We start from the raw sequence: 20,565 nt of genomic DNA on the forward strand, positions 1-20,565 counted from the left end.
GAAGCGAATGGGTCACTAAAAAGGGTTGGGGGATACACGGCGTTCAGCGGGGTCATCATCCATCATTGTTTTCTCAAAATTGAAGCGTTCCTGATCTCGGGCAAAGCGAAGATCTCGCCCATGTAGTGTATGCAAAAGTCGTTTTGGCCAAGTGCACCTGGTGGCTGTCAGTGTCTCGTTCTCGCGCGTCCAGTTCCATCGAGATTTTGTGCAACACGCGCCACATGGCTCGCTTTTGCACAAGACTGATTCTGCCTCCGGCTGCACAAACTTAATTCGGACCTCACTACGATCGGCCTACTCCAGGCTCCATACGAGTCCACGATCTTGGTGTTCTAGATACAACTACTGCCATCACCCCGCTACCTTTAGCGTTCATCTCAGCCCGCACGGGCCTCCGTAGCGCGAACCATCTCTCCCGCGCTGAGGACGGGTTCGCGCAGCGCTCGGTTTGACGGCGTGCTTGTTCGGGAAGCTGGTGGCAGGTTATCGTACTGCCTCAGGCAAGGAGCCATCGTCCACCGGGTTACGGTCGTTATTAGGAAGGGCAATCTGCCGACGACCGGTCCAGTCTGGCAGGTGGATTGATTATCTCCTCGTTACCTCGGACACCAGGTTGGGGCTTTTGCACCGAGAAGAGAGAGCCCTCCCAGGTCGTCTCCACTCTCGGCCACCGCCCGGGTCAGGACGCCCAAGGCGCCTGCGGTGTTTTTGTTCGCTGGCTGCATTTGGGGCCGAATGGCGCACTTTGGACCTGCGAGCTTAGCGGACGCCGATGGCGCTGAGGGGTCAACGATGGCTGCTCCAACCACCAACATCTTGTTCAGCGCAAGCCCTGCAGCGGCCTGTGGGTCTTGCTTGGAGCCTTTTCGTGGAAAAACTTGTCGGCAGCAGATTCCTCGTCCGCTGAATCCATCCTCTTCCGGCATACCATCATCATTGTCATCATCGACTCCCGCGGACAGCCATGGCGGTTTACCCTAGTACCGCAGATGACGAGACGACGTATCTTTCTCAACCCGAAACGGACACCAGTCGCCCCAGGATTTAGGCGAACTCTCACAAGAGGGACCTTTATCCAAACTTTATGCTCGTCATCTCCCGCTCCCGCAGGCCAGTCGACATCTCAGCTGAGGCGCCGGATTGCAGCCGAAAACGGAGCAAGGCCAGTTCCATGTGCAACTAGAGGTTAGTCATGACTTGCTTGAGACAAAGAAAGGAACCTTGGAACAAGCTCACTGAGCCTTGGCGACGAGACAGATGCATTGTTTACATCTCGTCAACATCTGATAGCCATGAATGCATGCAGTATGGAGTGACCCGGCCTCCCATCCGCAGAAATACATGCCACTTTCGGAGCGGGCGAGTGTCGACTATCCCGGCTGCATCGCGTGCCGCTTACAGGGCCCATATTTCACCAATGGGAAAAAGAACGATGTACCATTGGTACCTGGAAGGATTGTCAATCAACCAGAGACTCGAAGTGTCCAGGTGCAGGCGGAGCGAAAGCGCCACGCTCAGTCAAACCGCTGTCGGCGTTGATGTTGCTAGGAATAATCCAGAACAGAACCTATCTTGTTGGTCAAAGTATTAAGAAGGTAATCTGGATATGCGACTGTCGACTCTAACTCCGAACTGGAATACCGACTTCCTTGAAGTGGACTCACTCGTGCGTGCCGTCATCAACACCAGACATTTATTTTTCGCTCAACAACCGCTCAATGGACACCATACCGCTGGGTCCCGTGAAAATTCTTCACCGACTGTCATTCGCCGGGGAACTGGGATACGGCGCATAAGAAAAACAACTCAGTAAAGCGACTTCCTTCACCGTTCAAGCCTTCGCACACGTATACATGAGTTGACCATTGCTCTGCGTAAGTTGAAACATGCAACAAGCTGTACGTCGGTCTGGGTTATCCATATTCCTTGCACTTACGAGGGATCTGTCGTTCCATCTTTCTGTCATTCGCGCGACCCGTGTGTTGGGTTTCTACGTGTAATTTTCACACTGTAATTCAACCTCTCCCGGCCAATTGTTTTCTAACTCTGCTGTTCTTTGTCTTGCCTGTTAGATTTATGCATCGACGTTACTTTCTAAGGTTACTAGTGAAGCATCTCCACGACCGTCGATTTCCCACACTCATCTTTTACAATTCCGAATCCTGCTAGACACATTTCTCCCCTGCCTTATCCTATCCTTGTCGCTTTCAGCTGAGTTGGGTCTTCGAGTCGTGTTTGCCAAGATCTTGTTGCGAAGATCTTTAGATCTAAAGCATCGTTCCCGTCCCAATGCAGACTACTATAGTATGTCTGCCATCACGGGTCTCTTGAGGGATGAAGGGAACCACTGAGAAAGCAAATTCCCCAAGGCTCACCCTCCGCTAACGGTGCATGCATACGATCTAGCATTAAAGGAACTAGAGCTCCTCTAGGCTTCCCTACCAGTACAATTAATAGTGTCCTCAACAATCAAGATGCGCACACCAACCTCAGATATAACATTCGGAAGCATTCCGGCTTCCGCAGCTGGGTCGGCAATCGACAATCTTGCCCTCCCCGTGGAGCTCAGACGCCTCCGAGAGCGACAAGCCTTCCCAGAATCGCATGCCAGATACTTTCCAGTCAATGAATACGGAGTTCACACTTGACGTCTTCCCCGCAATTCCGCATCCACACATGCATAAGGCTCTGCGGGATGTATCTTCGGGGTGTTCCTTGCAAGAACAGGTAATTGCAACTTCCACGGATTCTTCAAATGCACAATTGTTCTTGCAAGATGTTGACATTCACGATCCTCCTCGATGTTTCAAGCCAATTAATATTGTGAACTTAATTCAATACCCTGGCTGCACAGGCCTATACAAGCACCAAGCCGAACAGCCATTCAGTTCCGAACCCGAGTATTCCCGAGAATTCCGGTGCACACACTTGAAACTTCCGACAGGTTGCCGCACAGCTCTTCGGCACCTTCGACGCGTTTTCACCGGTCGCGCGCCAGCTTACCTTACGTCTGGCACCAGCGAAGTTACCAGTAGTCGTCAGGTCCCACACCGGCTATCCCATCTGACAGTACATCAAAACTACCCAAACCCCTCCAAATAGTTTTTTAACAAGACCAGATCTCGGCCAGACATGCACCAGCCCTATGCAACGCACTGAATCAGCTTTCAACCAAGTGTCCATCAAGGTGAACCCCGCCCCCACTGTACACGGGCCCTAGTTGGTAATTGTTTGCTATCAGATCCAATCGAGTCAACAAATGAGCACTCTCGGAGAATGCATTGCTCGGGTCTACGGCTTCTGTTGTGAGTCTAGCCACCACTCGCGGACAGAATTAGACCCGGGAATGAGCAATTGCCGTCGAAGCCAACGACGGGCACCGTCAGGTACAGTGGGAGGAAACGTATCTCCTATCCGTTGATTGTGAGGGATACTAAGAGGACTTCTTTCTCCTTTGATCGAACTGCGTTCAGATGTGTGACTAGAAGGGGCACGGAATTGATGTGTCGATCTCGTTGAAAACTCTTCACTCCACGAGAAGAATACACGTCCTCGGACGAGTTGCTCTCGGCGCTTCCTCCCCTGCTCTCCCGCTGGTCCATCGGTGCAATTCACGTGACTGTCGGTGTTTACCAGGGTTCGGCGCACTTTACCCCGGTTCGAATATGCCCATCACCCCAGGCTGTCACACCAACCCAGGGTCTGCTTCCTACCCCACTTTGACATGTGCACAGCGTCGATACGTGGGATTTTCCAGGGGTTCCAGCCTCATTCGTATCGTCTGCTGCCAATTCAGGGTCTTCGAGCCTTTTTGCTCGAAAACGACTCTGTACCTGTCGAGAACTTTCAGGCCTCCTGTCGCCCCGAGCTGTTGGGTTCGAGGTTGCATCTGTGGTCTGAGGCATTAACTGCGGTAATTGTTCTGGCTCAAGGTTGGTTGACCAGCACTTGATGTCGGCTATCTCGTCTTTTGCCCAACTCACTGTTGCACATCTAAGCAAAATTACATCGATCACTGATGCAACACTAAGCAGAGCCTCAAATAGTACCCCCCCGATCCAGCACCAAGTTTACAGTCCTTCCGAATCGAGATTTAGGCTGTTCTTTCCTCAAGGTTGTTCACCATATGGCGTCAACAAAACTCCTAGACACACACATCCACCTCTGGCCTAGCACCTCTACGTCTCCGATACATCACGGATGGATGACTGTAGGCCACCCTCTGGCAAAACGTCACGGCATATCCGACTACAACACCGTCACGCACTCTACCTCGCTAATCCATCCCTCTGGCTTCATATATGTGGAAACAGACCGATACCTCCCCTCACCAACACCAGGAATTATTAGTGATGTATCGGGGACTGCAAACTCAGAGCAGAAGGTTCGGCAATGGGCGCACGAACCACTCCAAGAACTCAAATTCTTACGGCGAATGGTTGAAGGCAACCCGGAAGAGGGTGATGGCTTTGATTCTGGAGATGGAGAGAAGATGGTTGGCTGCGTAATCTGGGCGCCTTTTCACCTCCCTGTGCCACTCTTTGACCTTTACCTTCAGATTGCTGAGGACATTTCTGGACCGCAGTTGTGGAAAAGAGTGGTTGGCTTTCGCTATCTGCTGCAAGGTATCGAGCTCGAAGGTGAGATGAGGAAACTTGTGGAGAGCCGGGATTGGTTGAGAAATGTTTTGCGGTTAAGAAGTGGGAGAGAAGGCAAGGGCTGGGCTTTTGACATTGGGGTCGATTCACATCATAGAGGTATCTGGCAAATGGAGGTGGCTGCTGATATGGTGGAGAGAGTGAGAGAGATGGAAGGGGATGGAAAAGATGGCAGGGTTAGATTTGTGTTGAGTAAGTTGCTTGATCTCTCCTACCTTCCTAACTCAAAAACAACTTGCTAGACCCTTCCTAAGCTTTACAATTCCTAGCCACATTCATCTTTACTCAAAAACCCCATATTCTCTTTCTGGTCGATATTCTATCCAGTTTGAGGTAAAGTGCTTAAGTCGTTATAGCACACAATATACCATACCTTCCTAAACACTAACCCAATCACCAGACCACCTCTGCAAACCCGATCTCTCCGCCAGCCCTTGTCACTCCCGTACCAACTGGCTCGCAAACATTACACGCTTTGCGTCCCAGCCACTTGTCTACATGAAACTCTCCGGTGTCTTCAATGAATTTGCTCCAGATCCGACCCCCGCTGATGTCTCCTCTCTCCTCAAGCACCTAGAACCTGAAATAAGTGCGACTCTGACACAATTCGGCCCTGGCCGAACAATGTTTGGATCTGACTGGCCGGTATGCAACATTGGAGGGCCGAGAGGAGAGCAGAGCTGGGGAATGTGGAGCGATGTTGTCGAGAAAGTATTAGAGCGAGAGAGAATGAACATGTGGATTAACACAGAGGGAAAAGAAAGTGTTTGGTGGAGGTCGGGGTGTGAGGCATACGGAGTGGAGATATGAAGGTAAACATCGATATGCTTTGAGGGAGCCTGGTTTACCTCATACCTTGCCCATCACATACTTACGGCGGGGATAGCTCTCACCCTAGTTCCCAAGAAGAGAAGGAAATATCCAACGACAGCCCCTATTCCTATCGATACGAAACAACACAAAAACCTCTTCCAACAATATCCTCATGAATCCCAAGCCAAGTCTCTCTTCAACAACACCACGTACACCCCAAGCCCATTACCCCATCAAAATGACCTAGACTACGACATATTGCATTTTCTGCTTGCGATATGTTCTTCAACACTGGCATGTTCTAACCGACAAAAGCAAACACGTGGCTTCAACACTGATCACAATGATTTTCCCTCCGCGGAAGTTTTTTGTCTGTCTGTCTGTATATTTCTTTTTCTGCACTGGATATACGTCCTCAACATTCTCTGGCTACTGTCGATGTCCCTATCCCTGTTTGACGCAAGAGTTATTTTGTGAGCGGTGAAGAATCCCGGTGACTGCATTCGAATACTCCAGGGCTTACGATGGCTTTGATGGCTGGACCTTCCACGCGTCTGCGTGCCGTACTGGCGATCTCCCAGCTGTGTGGGAACAAGCAAGCAAGACTAGGTTTGGTAAGCGGGAATCTGGTAGCGAGGTGACGAGGATGAGGGTTTGTTGTTTCCCCGCTCGAGACTGCAGATAGAAAATGGATGTGGACTCAGTGTGTGCGCGTGTATAAAATGCGGAGGGGTAATATGTTACGTTGAGGCTTGAGAGACATGGAAGATGAGCATACACATTCAGATTTCTTAGTCATGTTCAGGGTCAACTCTTCAGCTGTGGGCAAGCTGGCTGTCGTGCGTTCTGGCACTGCATGCTGCTGATACTTACAACGGGAAGTGGCAAGGTCATGATTTAGGGTAGAGATTAGCATCCTCCTAACAACTTTCTGAATTCTAGCCAGAGTTTTAACAGATCGACTCCACCGAGGTCGTATTCCATAGGATGCGAATGCACGCTGCCATCACGGCCAACTTTTAGGGCCTCAGAATCAGCGAGATATGTCGTGCTATACCTGATCAATTCCCGAGAGGATTATGGATGGTACTGTTACTGCAGATTAACAAACAGACCACCATCAACCAACAACTGCGCACCAGTCTATTCCTACACGTTAGTTCATATATTCCCTCTCTCCTAGACAGAAGAACTAGGCCAAAGCTAAGGCTAGAGCTAAGGCCAAAGAAAGGACAATACTCACCACATACCCGCTCAACGCCTCACATCCCAAAAACACGGCAGGTCCCACCAAATCCTGCGTGACGCCCGTCCTCCCCAAAGGAATCCTGTCCTCCATATACTTCCTCTTCTCCTCGTCTTCCAGATCCTTGTCATTTAGCTGTGTTTTGATAGTCCCAGGCAATAGCGCATTACACCGGATGCTATATTTTCCGAGCGCGCAAGCGCAGGATTGAATGAGTGAGAGGACGCCTGCTTTGGTGGGCGTGTAGTGCGCTTGACGCGCGCCGCCAACGAGGGCGGAGATGGAGGATATGCCGATGATGGAGCCGCCGGGGGGTGACTGGAGGGTCATTTGGTGGGCGGCGGATTGGATGGTGTGGAAGGCCCCTGTGAGGTTGGTGGTTAGGGTTGAGGTCCAGAGAGTAGGTGTTATGCTGGAGGAGGGGCGTTAGAAGGCAAAGCTGGACGGGAGAAGGGAGAGAACTGCATATACATACTCCAAGAACTCCCTAAACTCACAAACCCCTGCATTACTCACAAACACATCCAACCGTCCCCACCTCTCCACCACCTCCTTCACCAGCCTCTTCCCCGTATCCGGCTCTCCCACATCGCCCGGAACCTCCACCAACCTTTTCTCCGCCTCCTCTTTCCCCCCCAAAATTTGTTCAGCTTCATCAAGCATGCTTTGGAACTGTTCATGCGATTTCGCGTCCCCGAGATGGTTGACCACGACGTGTGCGCCGTGAGAGATATAGCCGAGCGCTATGGCACGACCAATGCCAGTCACGCCGCCAGTTATTGCCATGGCCTTGTTTTGGAGGAGTTTCGGGGCTGCCATAGTGTTTATGTTGTGCTCGCGGGCTAAGCTATCGTTTGAGGAGGATGGCCCTCTTGTACGAATCGATGGGTTGTGTTGTCTGGATGTTTTTCAAGTATATCTAGCAGGCGGAATGACCTCTTTTCTTGTTGCTGGATCTACATAGGTTGTCACAAGGATCCCGAGTCTTGTATAGATCTCAGATTGAGACGTAACGGGAGTGAGGATGGTGGGTGTTCAGAGTGGGTGTTTGAGTCGGGAAATCCGAGTACAAGAGCCACGGTCGTATACAATTCCAGATTAAAAATAGGCAATAGGAACTCCATGGTAGTTATATTGTCGGTTTTGGAGGTGACGTTCGGGACGCATTGGATCACGGATTGTTGCTTGGCCGACAACGATGTCGGAAAGTCGGGTCAATTGATGCCGAACGCGCATGCAAATCACTTCCTGGAGAGCAGACCGGAAATGCTTCCAGGGGGTTACATTAAAGAAGCTTAATTGTAAAGATGGCTCTTTTGAGCCGACAGCATTTTTGGAACATAAATATCCTTCTTTATACGTACACCCCCCCTTGTGCAGCAGCCATTAGCACAATAAACGTTGCCTTTCCACCACCCACATGCCCTAGATACGCCGCCAACTCATCATCTTCATCAATAGTGAATAAAATATCCCTCTCACTATGATCCATCTTGTGCACAATCAGACCCTCAATCTTGACGACCACAGTACCTGGATGCTCTCTCGTTGCTAGATTCCTGATCTCTGCTACCGTGCCCCCCTGCAAGATACCCAACCACACGGTCTTGTTGGGCACAGTGGTACTTGAGTGAGGGTGTAGCCGGAAATAGATGGGTAGAGGGACACCAGAATAGAATTGAGACGCTAGGACATATGGGTTGTGGTGAGCCTGGGGTTGGAGAGAATCACTCGATGAATGAGGATTCACTGATGGGTCATTCGCGGCCAGTAGTAGCGAAGGGTCAATCTGCAAGTCAGAGGAAGTCGGAATTGGTAGCAAGTCATTGTTCGTTGGCTTTGCGCTGCTCCTCGGTGTCCTGCCTCGGTTTCCGAGGAGACTATTCGATACGCGTACGACGGACGCTGGCGCAGGCCCTGGTCCAGGTCCTTGGTTGACCTCCGCCTTCCGCGAGGGATCTTTCTTGGTGTTCTCTTGACGAAACCTTTTCATGACATCCCGGGCTAGAACGTCAACAGCTTTGGTCTTTTCTGCATGTTTTGGATCCGCAGCACTAGCAGCAAGGAGCGTAGATAGGAGATCGGACTCCTGGATCCAAGTCTGCTTGAGCTCATTCCAGCGCTCATCACCAGCCTCCAATCTGCTTGTGAAATGGTCCGCTTTCAACTTTGCAACTAATGTCTTTCTGACCTGCCTAGTTTCCTCAGGATTGAGCCCCAGCGCATTCTTCGCTTCTGGAATCCGCATCCTATTGTCAAGTACTCGCATGCGTTTTGTGACATCCAGGCATATCACATCGAGCGACAAAGCTTTGACGTTGCTTGGCATTGACATTTGCACGTTTTGCTGTCTCGCTTCAGGATCTTGCTGAAACACACTCGACAAGTGTTCGTTCTTGCGAATCAGCTGGTCTTTGATATAGCCCCATTTTTCTGGCCCAGCAAGGGTCTTCTTCAGCACCCCATGTTCCTCACAAATCACCTGGAACTGTTCTCGGATTTGACGGTATTCCTTGTTACTCAGACTGAGGTATGCTTTGCTTTCGTCGATGGTGGTCTCCGAAGGGAATCTGGGAGGCTCTCCTGGTGCATCTGCTGGCAGCCCGGCCCACCCACGAGTTCGGCGCCGTCGTTTGCGCGTTCGCCACCGTTCGTCACTCTCCGCTTGGAGCTGCACTAGGCGTTCCTGTCTCCGTCGAAGCTCTTCTGGATCTAAAGGCGCCGGTTCAGGTTCGATTTCAGGGCCACAGTGCGTTTGTAGTGGTGGTGTCCGTGAGGGTGTGGTAGACTCCACGACTTTCAAGTCTTCCTCAGAGTACTCCTCACTCGAATCCTCCTTCTGCAATATTGCGTTGTCGAGCTCATTGATAAATCCGTCACCTCCGCATGACACCACCTTTCTCCTTTCCTTCTTAGGGGCATTCTCCATGGGTCCATGCACGTGGTTGTGTTCGGTCGCCCGGCTTTCCCTCAGCAGCCACTTGAATTTCAATCTCACTCGCACCAATTCGCGATCGTTGATCTGGAACCCTTCACTCTGCAGTATTTCTAACATGTCCTTTTGCATGATATTGTTCTCCCATAGCTGCTTGACCCGTGCAATGAGGGCGGGGTTCTTGTGTGCGGGGTTCTGCTTGCTGGGGAAACCCCATCGCTATTGTGACGGTCAGTTAGAGGCCAGGGCGAGGGTAGGGCACAGGTACTTTGAATTGAGTCTGGAAAGCCCGTTTGCTATAGATTTATCGTCAGTAATTTCATAGCTGAGATAAACGTGCAGCGAAATGTACGGCGCCCTGTATTTCCAATTGTGCACATCACACTCACCTTGGCGTGAAACCCTTTTGCTGCCAGTACTGCAGCACCTCATCCAGGCTCTTCTTTTCCTGTACATACAATCTGAAACATTCAGCTTCCTTGTCACCCCAATCGTATACCATCTCAAGCGAAAATGAGAGTGCAGGGATGAGAAAGAATGTACTTAGTTAGAGGAAGAAAGTGCGCAAGTGGTACATCCTTTGCCCACCGCAGTGCCAAGGAACCTGGAACATGTTATTTCCGGTATCACGTGATCTTATGTCTGCCATGAAACCTCACAACCTTTCAACTATCCTGAGATCCTTTGTTGCAAACTCATTCAGGCCAAGAGAAACTGGAAATTGAGTTCAGAGGTGTGTATTGTGCCGAGCCTTGCCCTGCACAATGCAGGACTCCAAGCCTATCGCATCAAATTGAAAATTGAATCTTTAGATCCACTTGCCTAGGAGATTATTCCCCACTAGATGGGTATGTATTCGTCTCCTAACACATGAAATCTATTCCTGATCCCCAGTAAGTGAGACAAAGCGCCAGGATATGCTAGCAACATGACTTGAGCCGCCATCCCAAAAGCCTAAAAGCTTTTGTCGCCCAAGAAAAGCCAGGTAGATTGACCAAAGCTCACAGGGGGTGCGAACTTATGTGACCCCAAAACGCCATACTATGAGTAATAGGTCAAAAAATAGCGATCGATAGGCCTCTACCCTTACAAGTTATGGTAGAAAGTTTATATGGCCGACTCTGACGACATGAAATGATTTGATATTGGCGTATGTTTAGGGGTGACCACCAAACCTGGACGGTCTGTCAAAGCAGAAACTGGATATTTTGCTGAAAGCTCTTCGATCTTAGGTATTAAGTCACCAATCCGGAATGGTTTTGAGAGGACATCGTCCTGTACATGTCAATAAGAGTAGACCACATCTTGAGTATTCAAAACTCACCATGCCTGCGGCGAGAAGCGTTGCAATCTGCTCACTCCGTGCATTTGCAGTGACTGCAATGATGGGGACATGGTGTTTGAGAAGGCCGCTCTGCTCCCACTCGCGGATTTGACTGGTGCATTGCAGGCCATCCATTACACTAGAATAGTCAGCGTTGTACTCTTCCGTATCTGCAAGCGATACCCACGGCATCTCCTTGTCCATAAGGACGACGCCAACATCAATAGCATTAGGTCCGCTCTCCTTCCAGTACTGCGATCCCTTGATAATTTCTAGAGCTTCACCACCATGATTTGCAACATATGTGGTTATCCCCGAGTTTGAAAGTTGACGTTTAAGGACCTTCTGATTGACTTCAAAAGGATCAGTCGACAAAATTTTGTTGTTGATGGGAAATTGAAGACTCACCAAGATTGTCCTCAACAATCAGAACCTTCAGATGTGCCCATTGTGTTTTGATCTTTCCCACAACAGCCTCTTTAGGAATGGTTGCAAAATCTTTGACCCTGAGCACGTCAATGCGGGGACGATCTTTCGCATTGGAAGGTTGCCGTGTTACAGGCAAGGGAAGGGTGTCCGTCGTATCATCTAGTGGCCTCGCAGTCTTACGACACTTGATATAAAATGCAAAAGTGCTGCCCTTCCCGGCTTTGGAGCTGACGCCGATTTCGCCGCCTTGCAATTCAGTCAGTTCACGGGAAATGAACAAGCCGAGACCTGACCCTCCATATTGGACATGGGTGCGTGGGCTAGCTTGGTGGAAGCGTTGAAATAAAAGTTTCATCTCCTCTTCGTTGAGACCTCGACCAGTATCTTGGACCGCAAATTCGAGGAATATTTCTTCGCCGTCACCCCAATCGGGTCCAAGTGTTTGATCCACCCTCTTAGAACGAGATGGAAAGAAGTCGACCATTGCGAACTTACTCGAAGGCCGTTCTCGAGATGCTGAGAGAATGACTTTGATTGTGCGATTTGTCTCGGTGGTGGTGAACTTAATAGCATTTGTCGTTAGATTGATGAGCACCTATGTTATACTATAAGCTTTCTGTTGATATTACCAGGATGCTGGGGCTGACCTGAAGAACCCTTGAAGGGTCGAGTTTAGCCCAATCAATGCCCAACTTTGTGAAGGAATCATTCACGACAAACTCCATCTGGATACCTGCAGTTTGCACTTCACCTTCAAACATCTTGAGTGCTCGCTCGACTACCTTTAAGGGCTGGGCATCAACTGGAGTGACCTATATACAAGGTTAGGAGAATTTATGAAAATTCTTCAACTATCCAAATACGTACCATGAGCATGGCACTGTCAAGTTTAGACAGCGTCAAAACGTCATCAACGATACGTTTCTGATGTTGTGCACACAGCGCTATCGTTTGAGCAGCATCAATGCTATTCGTTACAACATCGTTGGCGATAGCAGGATCATCCGCAATCCGGGGATCGCTCAAGGACGTTGAGATCTCGTCGGCGCACTGTAATATGGCACTTAATGGGTTGCGCATCTCGTGACTTGTAATGTCGATGAAGTTTTCCTGCTGTCGCTTCAACTCCACAGCCTCCTCCATTTTCCTTTTTTGAAAACCTTCAGCCCATTTTTGGGGGCTGATATTGGTGATGCTCCCGAAAACACTCTTCAGCATTCCATCCTCGTATTTTTCAGGAAAAGCACAGAAGAGCACCCAAGTATCGCCTTTGTTGCCGTTCCGATCCTGCCAGGGAGTCTTAAACCTAAATTCTACGTTGATCGACTCCGCATTCTCGACCAGCCTTCTCCAGTGATGTCGGATGAGATTTTGGTCCTCTTCTTTCACACAGTCTATCCACCTGTCTGTCCTCTCGGGGTCTTTTGGCACTCGCGAGATCTCATACCAGGTATCGTTGCAATACGTAATACGGCCTTCGTGGTCAGCAATGAAGAGCCCAGCTGGCGAGTACTCTGCCATTCTCGTGAACCTAGTTTCACTGTCGCGTGCTTCTTGTGTACGAGCGGCGAGCTGTTCGGAGAGATTAAGGCGATCCTCTGCTGCGAGCTTCGCAGCCTTCTGACCTCTTCGAATTTCCTCTTCGAAGAGCACCACAGATGCGAGTGAGGTAGCCAGCTGGCGGCTGAGTAGCTGAACAAAGAGATTATAATCATCATCGTACGGCCTCCGAGGATTAATTCCCATCACCAAGAACCCGAGCATTGATTCTCCTGTAGTTGGGTGGACTGGACAAACGACAACATCCCGACACGGATCTCCAAATCCTCGCCACTGAAGTCCTTCCATCATTGATAATGGAAGGTCCCCCGTACCAATACTTAAAACCATAGGCTTGTCAGTCTTCATGACCTCCCGGAATACGGGGCCAAAGCCTTCTTTACCTTCCTTTAAGTCGATTTGTTCCGGCGCGACTTGATGATGCCTAGGCACACCCAAAGTGCCCTCCAGATAACACTGCTTGGTACCTAGAAGGCTGCTCGAATGTAGTGACGAGGAATCGCTATCGGTGTCGTCGGAGACAGAATAGAGCAAGGCGAAGGGGGTATCGAACTCATTCTCGGTCAACGCGCCCAGGACTTGCTCCCAGAAACCTTTGACATCTCGGGCAATAGCGGTTCGTTCGCCGACCTCTCGCAAGGTAAGCATCCGGCGTTCCGCAATTTTTCGTCGAGTTTTCTCGAATGCCGGATTGTAAAGGCCCATAACAGTACCATCTTCGCCGACCATTGGTATGATGGACCATGAGAAGTAAGTCTCCTCAAGAAAGCCGCTTCGCTTCATGAATAAACGGTCATCGTCCTATCTCGATCAATATTCAGATTTTCAACTGTAATGGTGCACAAACCTTCATGGTGGCCTGGCCTGTCTGGCGTGCATTCGCGAAAACGTCTTTGACATCGTCCCAGATCTCGGCCCAGGCCTCTTTATAACTTTGACCCATAAGTGATGGATGCTTCTGGCCTGCTAGTCCTGTAATGGTTCGTTAGGGTGATTATATAAGGAAGGGCCGGATATTGAGTACCAATGTATGCCTCGTTATAGATGGCTACGAGCTCGTCACCCCAATACATTGCCGCTGGATGTGGACTCGCCCTAAAGACCTGTCAGTCCGTCTTTGAAAGTGTACGGATACTAGTCGCCCACATGATCAGATTACACATAGTTCTCAGATCATTGGGCCAGTACTCTATCGGGCCTAGAGGTGTGGAAGCCCAGTCGATCGAGCGGGCAAATTGAATGTGCCTGGGGAGTGAAGGGGATAAAGATAATCTTGTCCAATCGAAAAACCCAACATCGTGGTCCTGAGGAGGGTTTAGGTCTCTATGAAAAGCGTCAACATCACCCGCGCTCTGAGCACGGAGTACACACTCATTTGTGAATGATGGGTAGGCATCACCGGGCATATCCACTTTGTCGGGTTTTACCCATGCAGCTTCAGAAATAGGGGTGGGGTTAATGATAGGGTGATCTGGATTGAGTTGCGGGGGAGGTATAGGCGTCGGTTCCTTAATCAGCTCCTCTGTAAGGGTGGGTATTGAATTACCGAAGTAGTCCTGCGGCTCACTTGGTTGGGCGGAAGATGATGACGGCGCCGCTCCACTGCTAGAGGTGAGAGCAGCTGATGAAGAGGATGGGATGGTGAATTCATTAGAGGCGCTTGTAGACGGGATACCCGAAGTCAAAGGAGAAAAGACGGCACCAGAGGCCACACGTAAGTGTTTCCTCAGGGTGTAGCATGACCATATGATACCCCCGTGCTCGACTGGCCGGGGGTTGATGTCTAGATTACCTCCTTGCATAACAGTGCTGAGTAGCCAGCCCTTGAACTGGCTTAAGGCATGGGACGCCACATCATCTGCATGCTCGTCTGATGGCTTGCCAACTACCAGTTCCCATGTCGATGAGTTGGAGCGAAGGGCACTGTTCGCGAAGAGGATCTGGAGAGCGGTGGAACCAGGGGTGTAGTTGCACGAATCTCCAATATCGACGATGAAGGTCGGGCGAGTATCTTGCTCTAATAGCTCAACAATGCCGACAGAACCTAGCAGCCTGAGCGGGTCGTTCCTGTCGCGTCCATCGGGGGAGCAGGTCCTCGGCACACTGGGCCGGTCCGAACTCCTCCCACCCGGACCGCTTGTTACACCGGGCGGACTCAGCCCGCTGAAGGTTCCACGAGCAAGTGTTACCGTCTTGATGCCGCTCTCCTCCCCACGGGTCTTGCTCAGCATCCTCGCTGCCGCCTCGGAGCTCGAGAATCGGGCCGGAAGCTGGGGTCGGGTTCGTCGCGACGAAAAGAAGAGGGGCGATGGCGGCTGCTCCTTGCTGTCCCGGAAGGACGTCGGGAAGTTGAAATGGTCGAGCGCGTGCCTTGCGCGACCGTGGATGCGCCGTCGCTTGAGCAGAGGCTCGTTCACAGGCTCCAGCAGCTCCGGGTTGTCTTGCGGCGCGACGGCACGCTTCTTGCCCGCTACGACTGACGGGGGTTTTATAGGCGCCGGCCCCGTGAAAGATGCACTGGGTGTGTTGGACAAGAGAGCAGACGCAGACGGCGTTCGGAGCTGAGTCTGATCAGGAGGGGACTGTATCCGCCATGTAGACGGCTTCGAGCACTCGCGCAGTGTGGAAGGCTTCGGCGCCGCTGCTCCGTAGGTGAGAGACTCGAGGTACTCGGGCGTGCTCAGGCGTCTGGCGTCTGGATTGGCAGACCCGGATGGTGCAGAAGTGTTTCCTGTGAAGATGGACTTGGGCCGGTTCATAGAGGGTGTAGCAGAGCCAGGGTGATCGACGGCTTAGGAAACCAATGTCAACCAGGTCACCCTCTTGACCAGCAATGTGCAGCGAGCGTGAGGGTGTACAGCAGGAGTCAGACAGAAGTCTCCAGCTCCGGGTTGCTGGCGCGTCCACGGCTCCTGGTCCTGCGTGGGTGTGTGTACAGGTGCACTAGGACTGTTCGTCGAGGTGTGTACGCTAGAGCTTGCCGATCCAGAATAACGAAGCAGGTGCAATCAACTTTCTGGCGCCAGCAGCCTGCAGTCTGTTGGGCGCACGATATGATTTATTCTGGGTGCAGTGAAGCCTCCACTGAGCTGCCCGACGGCAACGTCGTCCCTCGCAGACTTCTCTAATTCGAAAGGGCTAGCATGTCGCGCATCTCTCCCGCTCACCTGGCTTGGCGGCGATCTCACTGCAACAGCGAATTGACTCCACCCAGGCATGCCCACCAGATTATTCAGCGGTCCATCAAGCTGCTCTCCAGCACGGGACTTTGCTGCAAACCCAGTAATTCACCATTCGCACTCGGCGAGGCATGGATCAATTGTGGGAGATCCACTTACGTCATCGCTTCATCACCGACGACGCTTTGCACCATCAAGCGGTTCGTCAACGGTTTTGCCAGCCTTCAGCAGCCTCACGGTTCCACAATCGGCGCAGACAGGTCCGGATACTTCCTTCCCCCACGATTGATGCGATTCGCCCTTGTGCTCGTATGGCAATTCTAGACTGTGGCATGTCCTTCCACCGCCCATATTCCGTCATTGTCGTACCACCCCATCGCTTTCATTGTCCACAATCTGTTTCCTTCTGCAATCGCACAGTCAATCTATCGAACCGCTGTCGGCAAGAGCTGTCTTTGAGCTGGCCCACCCATCCTTCGCTGATGCCAGACTGCTTTTCCAAGGTCCTTATCGCCGAGCATTCGCTGAGCAAAACTTCTCGGCGGTCCAGAAGCACATGACCAAGCACGTTTCGCACTAGCCTCAGACATCCCGCCACGGCTACGCCACCTCGCTCCTTGTCTCAGTTGTGCCTCCATCCAGCAGCTTCCTTTCCTTAACACAGCAATCCTGAACCTGAAACAACCCAATCGCATGGGTATTACCAAGCAGCCTCTTCCTTTTGCTCCTCATGCTTATATTATATCTCACCTACAAGCTCAATCACAAGCAAATCAGTGCCAAGAGCGTCGATCCGGCTTCAAGACGGGTAGTCGAGAATTTCGTGATATTTGGCAGTTGCATGCTCCATCCCTTCGCCCTCCGCTTTTTACTTGAAATGTCTTGGTATTCCATCCTCCTTCTTCTTCCCCTACTCTCTAATACGCTTGATACTCGAATTCACTGGCTGCAGGCGTTAGCACCCCTACACATCTGAAAATTCTAGCTACCAAGTTTGATCCTGGGACCTGCAGCAACTAGATGATATGCATGCGTTGCTTTAAAGGCCCCTAGCAGACTGTCCATTATGAACTGGACCAAGTCTTAAGCGTCGTACTTCTTCAAGTCTCTTATCTTATCTCTGATATCTCTCTACACGCTCAAGTCTGTCGTCATCAGGAGCAGAAGCCATAAATCCAACCGCAATTATAGATTTCCTTAAGAAGAAGTTGAAGAGCTCATGGATAATGATAAGCCGAAGAAAGACGGTACAGAGAATACACGTCCTCCCTGGGCCTGTCCCCTACCATAGCTAGAAAGCACTTCACATTCGTAGTAGTGTTGTTGTTGTCGGGGCAGGAGCAGGACATATTGAGGGTCGATAGAGAATCGGAGTCGGAGTCGTATGTTTATACTATGTATGTACAGGGGAAGGTAGACATACTTGAATTAGACTGAAGGTAAGGTAAAAGAGTGGCTAGGATGAGAAAGCGCAAGAGCATAACGCTGGGCTGCCTATAAGGCTGTGTGCTCCAGTATTCACCTACCGTAACTCACTATAAACTCAAGAGTCAACTCACCAAGACTCCACCCTGACTCCCTCTGGTCACAAAACGCTTATACTCCCGCTCCTGCCCGCCCAGAACGCGAGCCCGCACAGTATGAATGACACAAATGCCACAACAGCCACCCAATTCCAGCATAGTATGACCATCACCGCAATCTTTCGGCTTGGGAGTTGGTATTAATGTCTTGGTATCCACACAACCATTGCTGATTGTTACAAGTGACAGGGGCAATTGATCAATGAGCACAAAAGCCTACAACCCCTCTAACAGCCCAAGCCACTATTGCGAAACTTGTCTGTAGGAATGCGTAACTGGAAAGGTGAAACTTGTGAGGTGCATTGCCTATGTCCTTCTCCCCAATCCCCACCAGACGCTCGGTTCGTGGTTGTGCTTTGTTTTGTTAGCGTCAGACATGTGGGATTTCTTTCCTCGCAGAACTAGCTCTTGGAATGGCCGTTGGTTGAGGAGGGGTTGGGGTTTGCGAGAAAGCAGTGAATGGAGTGAAGTCGACAAGCATGATGCCGTGTTTCCGATCACCAAGACTAAAATGGCTCCTTAGAACTAGTTGAGAGTCCTAGGGATCTTGGATCGGGAGAGTGCGCCTTTTCCAATTTGTTGGAAAGGGTTGGGTTTCGGTCACAGATAGGGGCATGGGTGTGAACGTTTTTATTCACCCACGCATGGTGAGCTTTGTGCTCATTCCAAAGGCCGACTGAAGTATCTTTCTCCTTATGATTCCACCTAGAAAGTTCGCTCAGAACTGCAGCCCATATTTCTGCACTATCCCAGATCTTCGAGCCCCGTTGCCGGAACCTGGACCTTGCACACCTTGCAGTGCTTCGAGAGACGGAATAATTTGAAGAATCCCTCACAGCAATTTCCTATATACGGTGAACCAGATCATTTTTAAAAGGGTATATAGCAAACTCTCGATCAAATCACTAACCTCTCGCTTTCGCATCGTCCCATGCACCATCATGGGAAGTCTGCTCAGCTGTGTAGCTGTCCTGGCCGTAGGTAGTGTTCAACACTACGTGTCCGGAGACACTGCCGTCTTCGAGTCTGATCCATGTTTCAACACTCTTCTCGCGGAGGTTTTGCTGGCGTACTAGGATTTGTCGTGCGCCACGGGGAATTTCGCCAGCGTAGCCGCCGTAGCCTGTGTGACGGCCGAGGCACAGGTGGATGTCGTTGCCGGTGGAGGGGTCCGTATGTGGAAGAGGTTTTGTAGCGGTCCATTTCATGCACCTGTTCTGAAGCATCAATACTAATATCATTGGCCCAGAGCCCAAAGCTGGGACAAGGAAGACGTACCAGTCGACTCGGTGATCGTGCCCAGAGAAGACTGCGAGCAATCCCTCGGTCGCAACTAATTCCTTCATGAAGGGGGTATCACCACCGGCATAGTGGCAGTCCTTTTCGTCATTCCCATTCTTATCCCTACCTTTGTTGACACATTTGTTTCCTTGGACTCCAAGTACCTCTTCGTTGATTCCCGGTTCCTTCTTTGGGTCAATACCTGCGTCCTGAAAATCTGCAGTAGCATAGACAGGGATATGAACGAAAGCTAGGCTTGGAATGACTCGTTTCTCTTGATCTCGGATTGCTTTTTTGGTTTCACTAAACCATTTGACAACCCGCATTCGAAGTCAGCACTTTGAGAAGTCTCGAAGGAAGCCAGAGCGAAGCCTACCTCCTCATTGACATAATCTGCGGTAGGGACCTTTAATCCTTCGGATGTCCGATCTTGGTAGGCCCATCCTCCTTTGGAGTCGAAGAACCACAGCAACAACTCGATTGACTTACGGCCACTCAAGTAGACTGGGAGGTAGTAGTTGCTTGTGCCCACCTCCGCTTCTTTGCCTTTGACCATAGAATTTGTATGAGAGAGGTTGCGTCCAATGGCTTTCTCGCGTTCCATTAGGGCGCGAGATGAGCTGTTGATGTCGATGTCATGGTTGCCGTAGGCAGAAGCCCATGGGATTGATCGATTGACGAGCGGAGCCACCATTAGGTCAATGTAATGGGTTCCATTTTCAAGGTAGAGATTTTCACCAGTGACCAGGTCCCCGTTTAGAACAGCAAGGTCTACGTGTTCTTTGTCCAGGATAGAATTGATAACTTGAACTGTCTTACGGTCCTGCTCCGGCGCCCAATCAGTCCATTCGTCTGGGCTTCGTTAGACCGAGCTAGTCAATGAGGAGTGCCAAAAGGGTGCAGAAGCAAGTAAAAAGCAGGTAGGCAGATTAATTAGATATTGGAAGCGGTCTAGCAACAGGTGACGAATAATAAACCTGGCATCAACTTACCTTCGCCGAAGTGAAGGTCCTCGAAGACGGAGATCCTAAACTTGCTATCAAGGCTGAAAAACAGATCGCCATTCTCCCGCCCTGAGATCAACATGGGTGCCGCACTGACGTTCGCCGTCGTAGACAGAAGCCAAAGGAAGTGTTCACGTTTCATGATTGCCGTAAGGACGAACCCGATGGAGAAAGCAAGAAAAAGAACCAAGCGTCGGCGTGGAGAGTGAGTGAAAAATGAAGAGAGAGTGTGAGAAACAAAGGACTGTTTAGCCGTCGTCACCAGCAACGGTGATTGGAAGGAGCGACCTTCGCCATGGTGAAAGGACGCCATGGTGAATCCGGCGGGGAGCGTTTCACAGAGAGAAATGCGATAAGGATGTTCATTGACTTGCCGCATCCGGATCGCCGCTAATGAATTTTATTATATGGCCATGGGATAATGTACAACGAAAAGTAGTATGAAGAAGTATAGTGATGGAGATGTCGTGGATATAGGAGGTCTCGTTTCGGTTTAGCCTTTTCCGGCTCGGCTCACGGACCCCACGCCAAGAATTCGCCGGCAGCAACC

At 50.7% G+C, this 20,565-nt stretch overlaps 6 protein-coding genes across 6 annotated transcripts; 1 reads left to right on the forward strand and 5 right to left on the reverse strand.

Annotated features, from left to right (window-relative positions):
- Positions 1-380: 380 nt before the first annotated feature.
- BDR25DRAFT_310491 (uncharacterized protein) lies at positions 381-929 on the reverse strand (the record flags this gene model as incomplete). Its single annotated transcript, XM_033691155.1, has 2 exons — positions 381-552; positions 604-929. The coding sequence occupies 2 exons, from the start codon at positions 927-929 to the stop codon at positions 381-383; spliced, it is 498 nt and encodes a 165-aa protein (XP_033552945.1).
- Positions 930-4,019: 3,090 nt separating this feature from the next.
- Positions 4,020-5,642, forward strand: BDR25DRAFT_90596 (uncharacterized protein). Its single transcript, XM_033699225.1, has 2 exons — positions 4,020-4,853; positions 5,062-5,642. The coding sequence occupies exons 1-2, from the start codon at positions 4,130-4,132 to the stop codon at positions 5,469-5,471; spliced, it is 1,134 nt and encodes a 377-aa protein (XP_033552946.1). The 5' UTR covers positions 4,020-4,129; the 3' UTR covers positions 5,472-5,642.
- Positions 5,643-6,454: 812 nt separating this feature from the next.
- Positions 6,455-7,845, reverse strand: BDR25DRAFT_379792 (NAD(P)-binding protein). Its single transcript, XM_033697637.1, has 3 exons — positions 7,196-7,845; positions 6,718-7,132; positions 6,455-6,617 (listed from the first exon to the last, which is right to left on the reverse strand). Exons 1-3 carry the CDS (start codon positions 7,537-7,539, stop codon positions 6,567-6,569), a joined length of 810 nt encoding a protein of 269 aa, XP_033552947.1. The 5' UTR covers positions 7,540-7,845; the 3' UTR covers positions 6,455-6,566.
- A 229-nt stretch (positions 7,846-8,074) lies between these two features.
- BDR25DRAFT_331670 (uncharacterized protein) lies at positions 8,075-10,190 on the reverse strand (the record flags this gene model as incomplete). Its single annotated transcript, XM_033692663.1, has 3 exons — positions 10,045-10,190; positions 9,924-9,951; positions 8,075-9,874 (listed from the first exon to the last, which is right to left on the reverse strand). Exons 1-3 carry the CDS (start codon positions 10,155-10,157, stop codon positions 8,075-8,077), a joined length of 1,941 nt encoding a protein of 646 aa, XP_033552948.1. The 5' UTR covers positions 10,158-10,190.
- A 210-nt stretch (positions 10,191-10,400) lies between these two features.
- Positions 10,401-16,028, reverse strand: BDR25DRAFT_253774 (uncharacterized protein). Its single transcript, XM_033686260.1, has 9 exons — positions 14,115-16,028; positions 13,993-14,063; positions 13,816-13,940; positions 12,276-13,769; positions 12,056-12,220; positions 11,388-12,003; positions 11,167-11,332; positions 10,980-11,118; positions 10,401-10,930 (listed from the first exon to the last, which is right to left on the reverse strand). Exons 1-9 carry the CDS (start codon positions 15,725-15,727, stop codon positions 10,763-10,765), a joined length of 4,557 nt encoding a protein of 1,518 aa, XP_033552949.1. The 5' UTR covers positions 15,728-16,028; the 3' UTR covers positions 10,401-10,762.
- A 2,373-nt stretch (positions 16,029-18,401) lies between these two features.
- BDR25DRAFT_300907 (calcineurin-like phosphoesterase) lies at positions 18,402-20,461 on the reverse strand. Its single transcript, XM_033689465.1, has 4 exons — positions 20,004-20,461; positions 19,388-19,863; positions 19,009-19,331; positions 18,402-18,942 (listed from the first exon to the last, which is right to left on the reverse strand). Exons 1-4 carry the CDS (start codon positions 20,155-20,157, stop codon positions 18,636-18,638), a joined length of 1,260 nt encoding a protein of 419 aa, XP_033552950.1. The 5' UTR covers positions 20,158-20,461; the 3' UTR covers positions 18,402-18,635.
- Between the last annotated feature and the right edge of the window lie 104 nt (positions 20,462-20,565).

Source organism: Lindgomyces ingoldianus, assembly GCF_010093535.1.
Source record: "Lindgomyces ingoldianus strain ATCC 200398 unplaced genomic scaffold BDR25scaffold_4, whole genome shotgun sequence".
Lineage (NCBI taxonomy): Eukaryota > Fungi > Ascomycota > Dothideomycetes > Pleosporales > Lindgomycetaceae > Lindgomyces > Lindgomyces ingoldianus.

Excerpts from the sequence above, each read along its gene's own strand:
- BDR25DRAFT_379792 (XM_033697637.1), bottom strand. The coding sequence starts at position 7,539 with ATGGCAGCCCCGAAACTCCTCCAAAACAAGGCCATGGCAATAACTGGC. Across the intron at positions 7,133-7,195 it reads GAGTTTAGGGAGTTCTTGGA|CATAACACCTACTCTCTGGA; the intron begins GTATGTATATGC and ends CCCCTCCTCCAG. Across the intron at positions 6,618-6,717 it reads AGGCGTTGAGCGGGTATGTG|ACTGGTGCGCAGTTGTTGGT; the intron begins GTGAGTATTGTC and ends GTGTAGGAATAG.
- BDR25DRAFT_253774 (XM_033686260.1), bottom strand. The coding sequence starts at position 15,727 with ATGAACCGGCCCAAGTCCATCTTCACAGGAAACACTTCTGCACCATCC. Across the intron at positions 11,333-11,387 it reads GATTGTTGAGGACAATCTTG|TCAATCAGAAGGTCCTTAAA; the intron begins GTGAGTCTTCAA and ends ATCCTTTTGAAG. Across the intron at positions 11,119-11,166 it reads CTTATGGACAAGGAGATGCC|TGTAATGGATGGCCTGCAAT; the intron begins GTGGGTATCGCT and ends TGACTATTCTAG.
- BDR25DRAFT_300907 (XM_033689465.1), bottom strand. The coding sequence starts at position 20,157 with ATGAAACGTGAACACTTCCTTTGGCTTCTGTCTACGACGGCGAACGTC. Across the intron at positions 19,864-20,003 it reads GGACCTTCACTTCGGCGAAG|ACGAATGGACTGATTGGGCG; the intron begins GTAAGTTGATGC and ends AACGAAGCCCAG. Across the intron at positions 18,943-19,008 it reads CACGATCACCGAGTCGACTG|GTGCATGAAATGGACCGCTA; the intron begins GTACGTCTTCCT and ends GCTTCAGAACAG.
- BDR25DRAFT_90596 (XM_033699225.1), top strand. The coding sequence starts at position 4,130 with ATGGCGTCAACAAAACTCCTAGACACACACATCCACCTCTGGCCTAGC. Across the intron at positions 4,854-5,061 it reads CAGGGTTAGATTTGTGTTGA|ACCACCTCTGCAAACCCGAT; the intron begins GTAAGTTGCTTG and ends CCCAATCACCAG.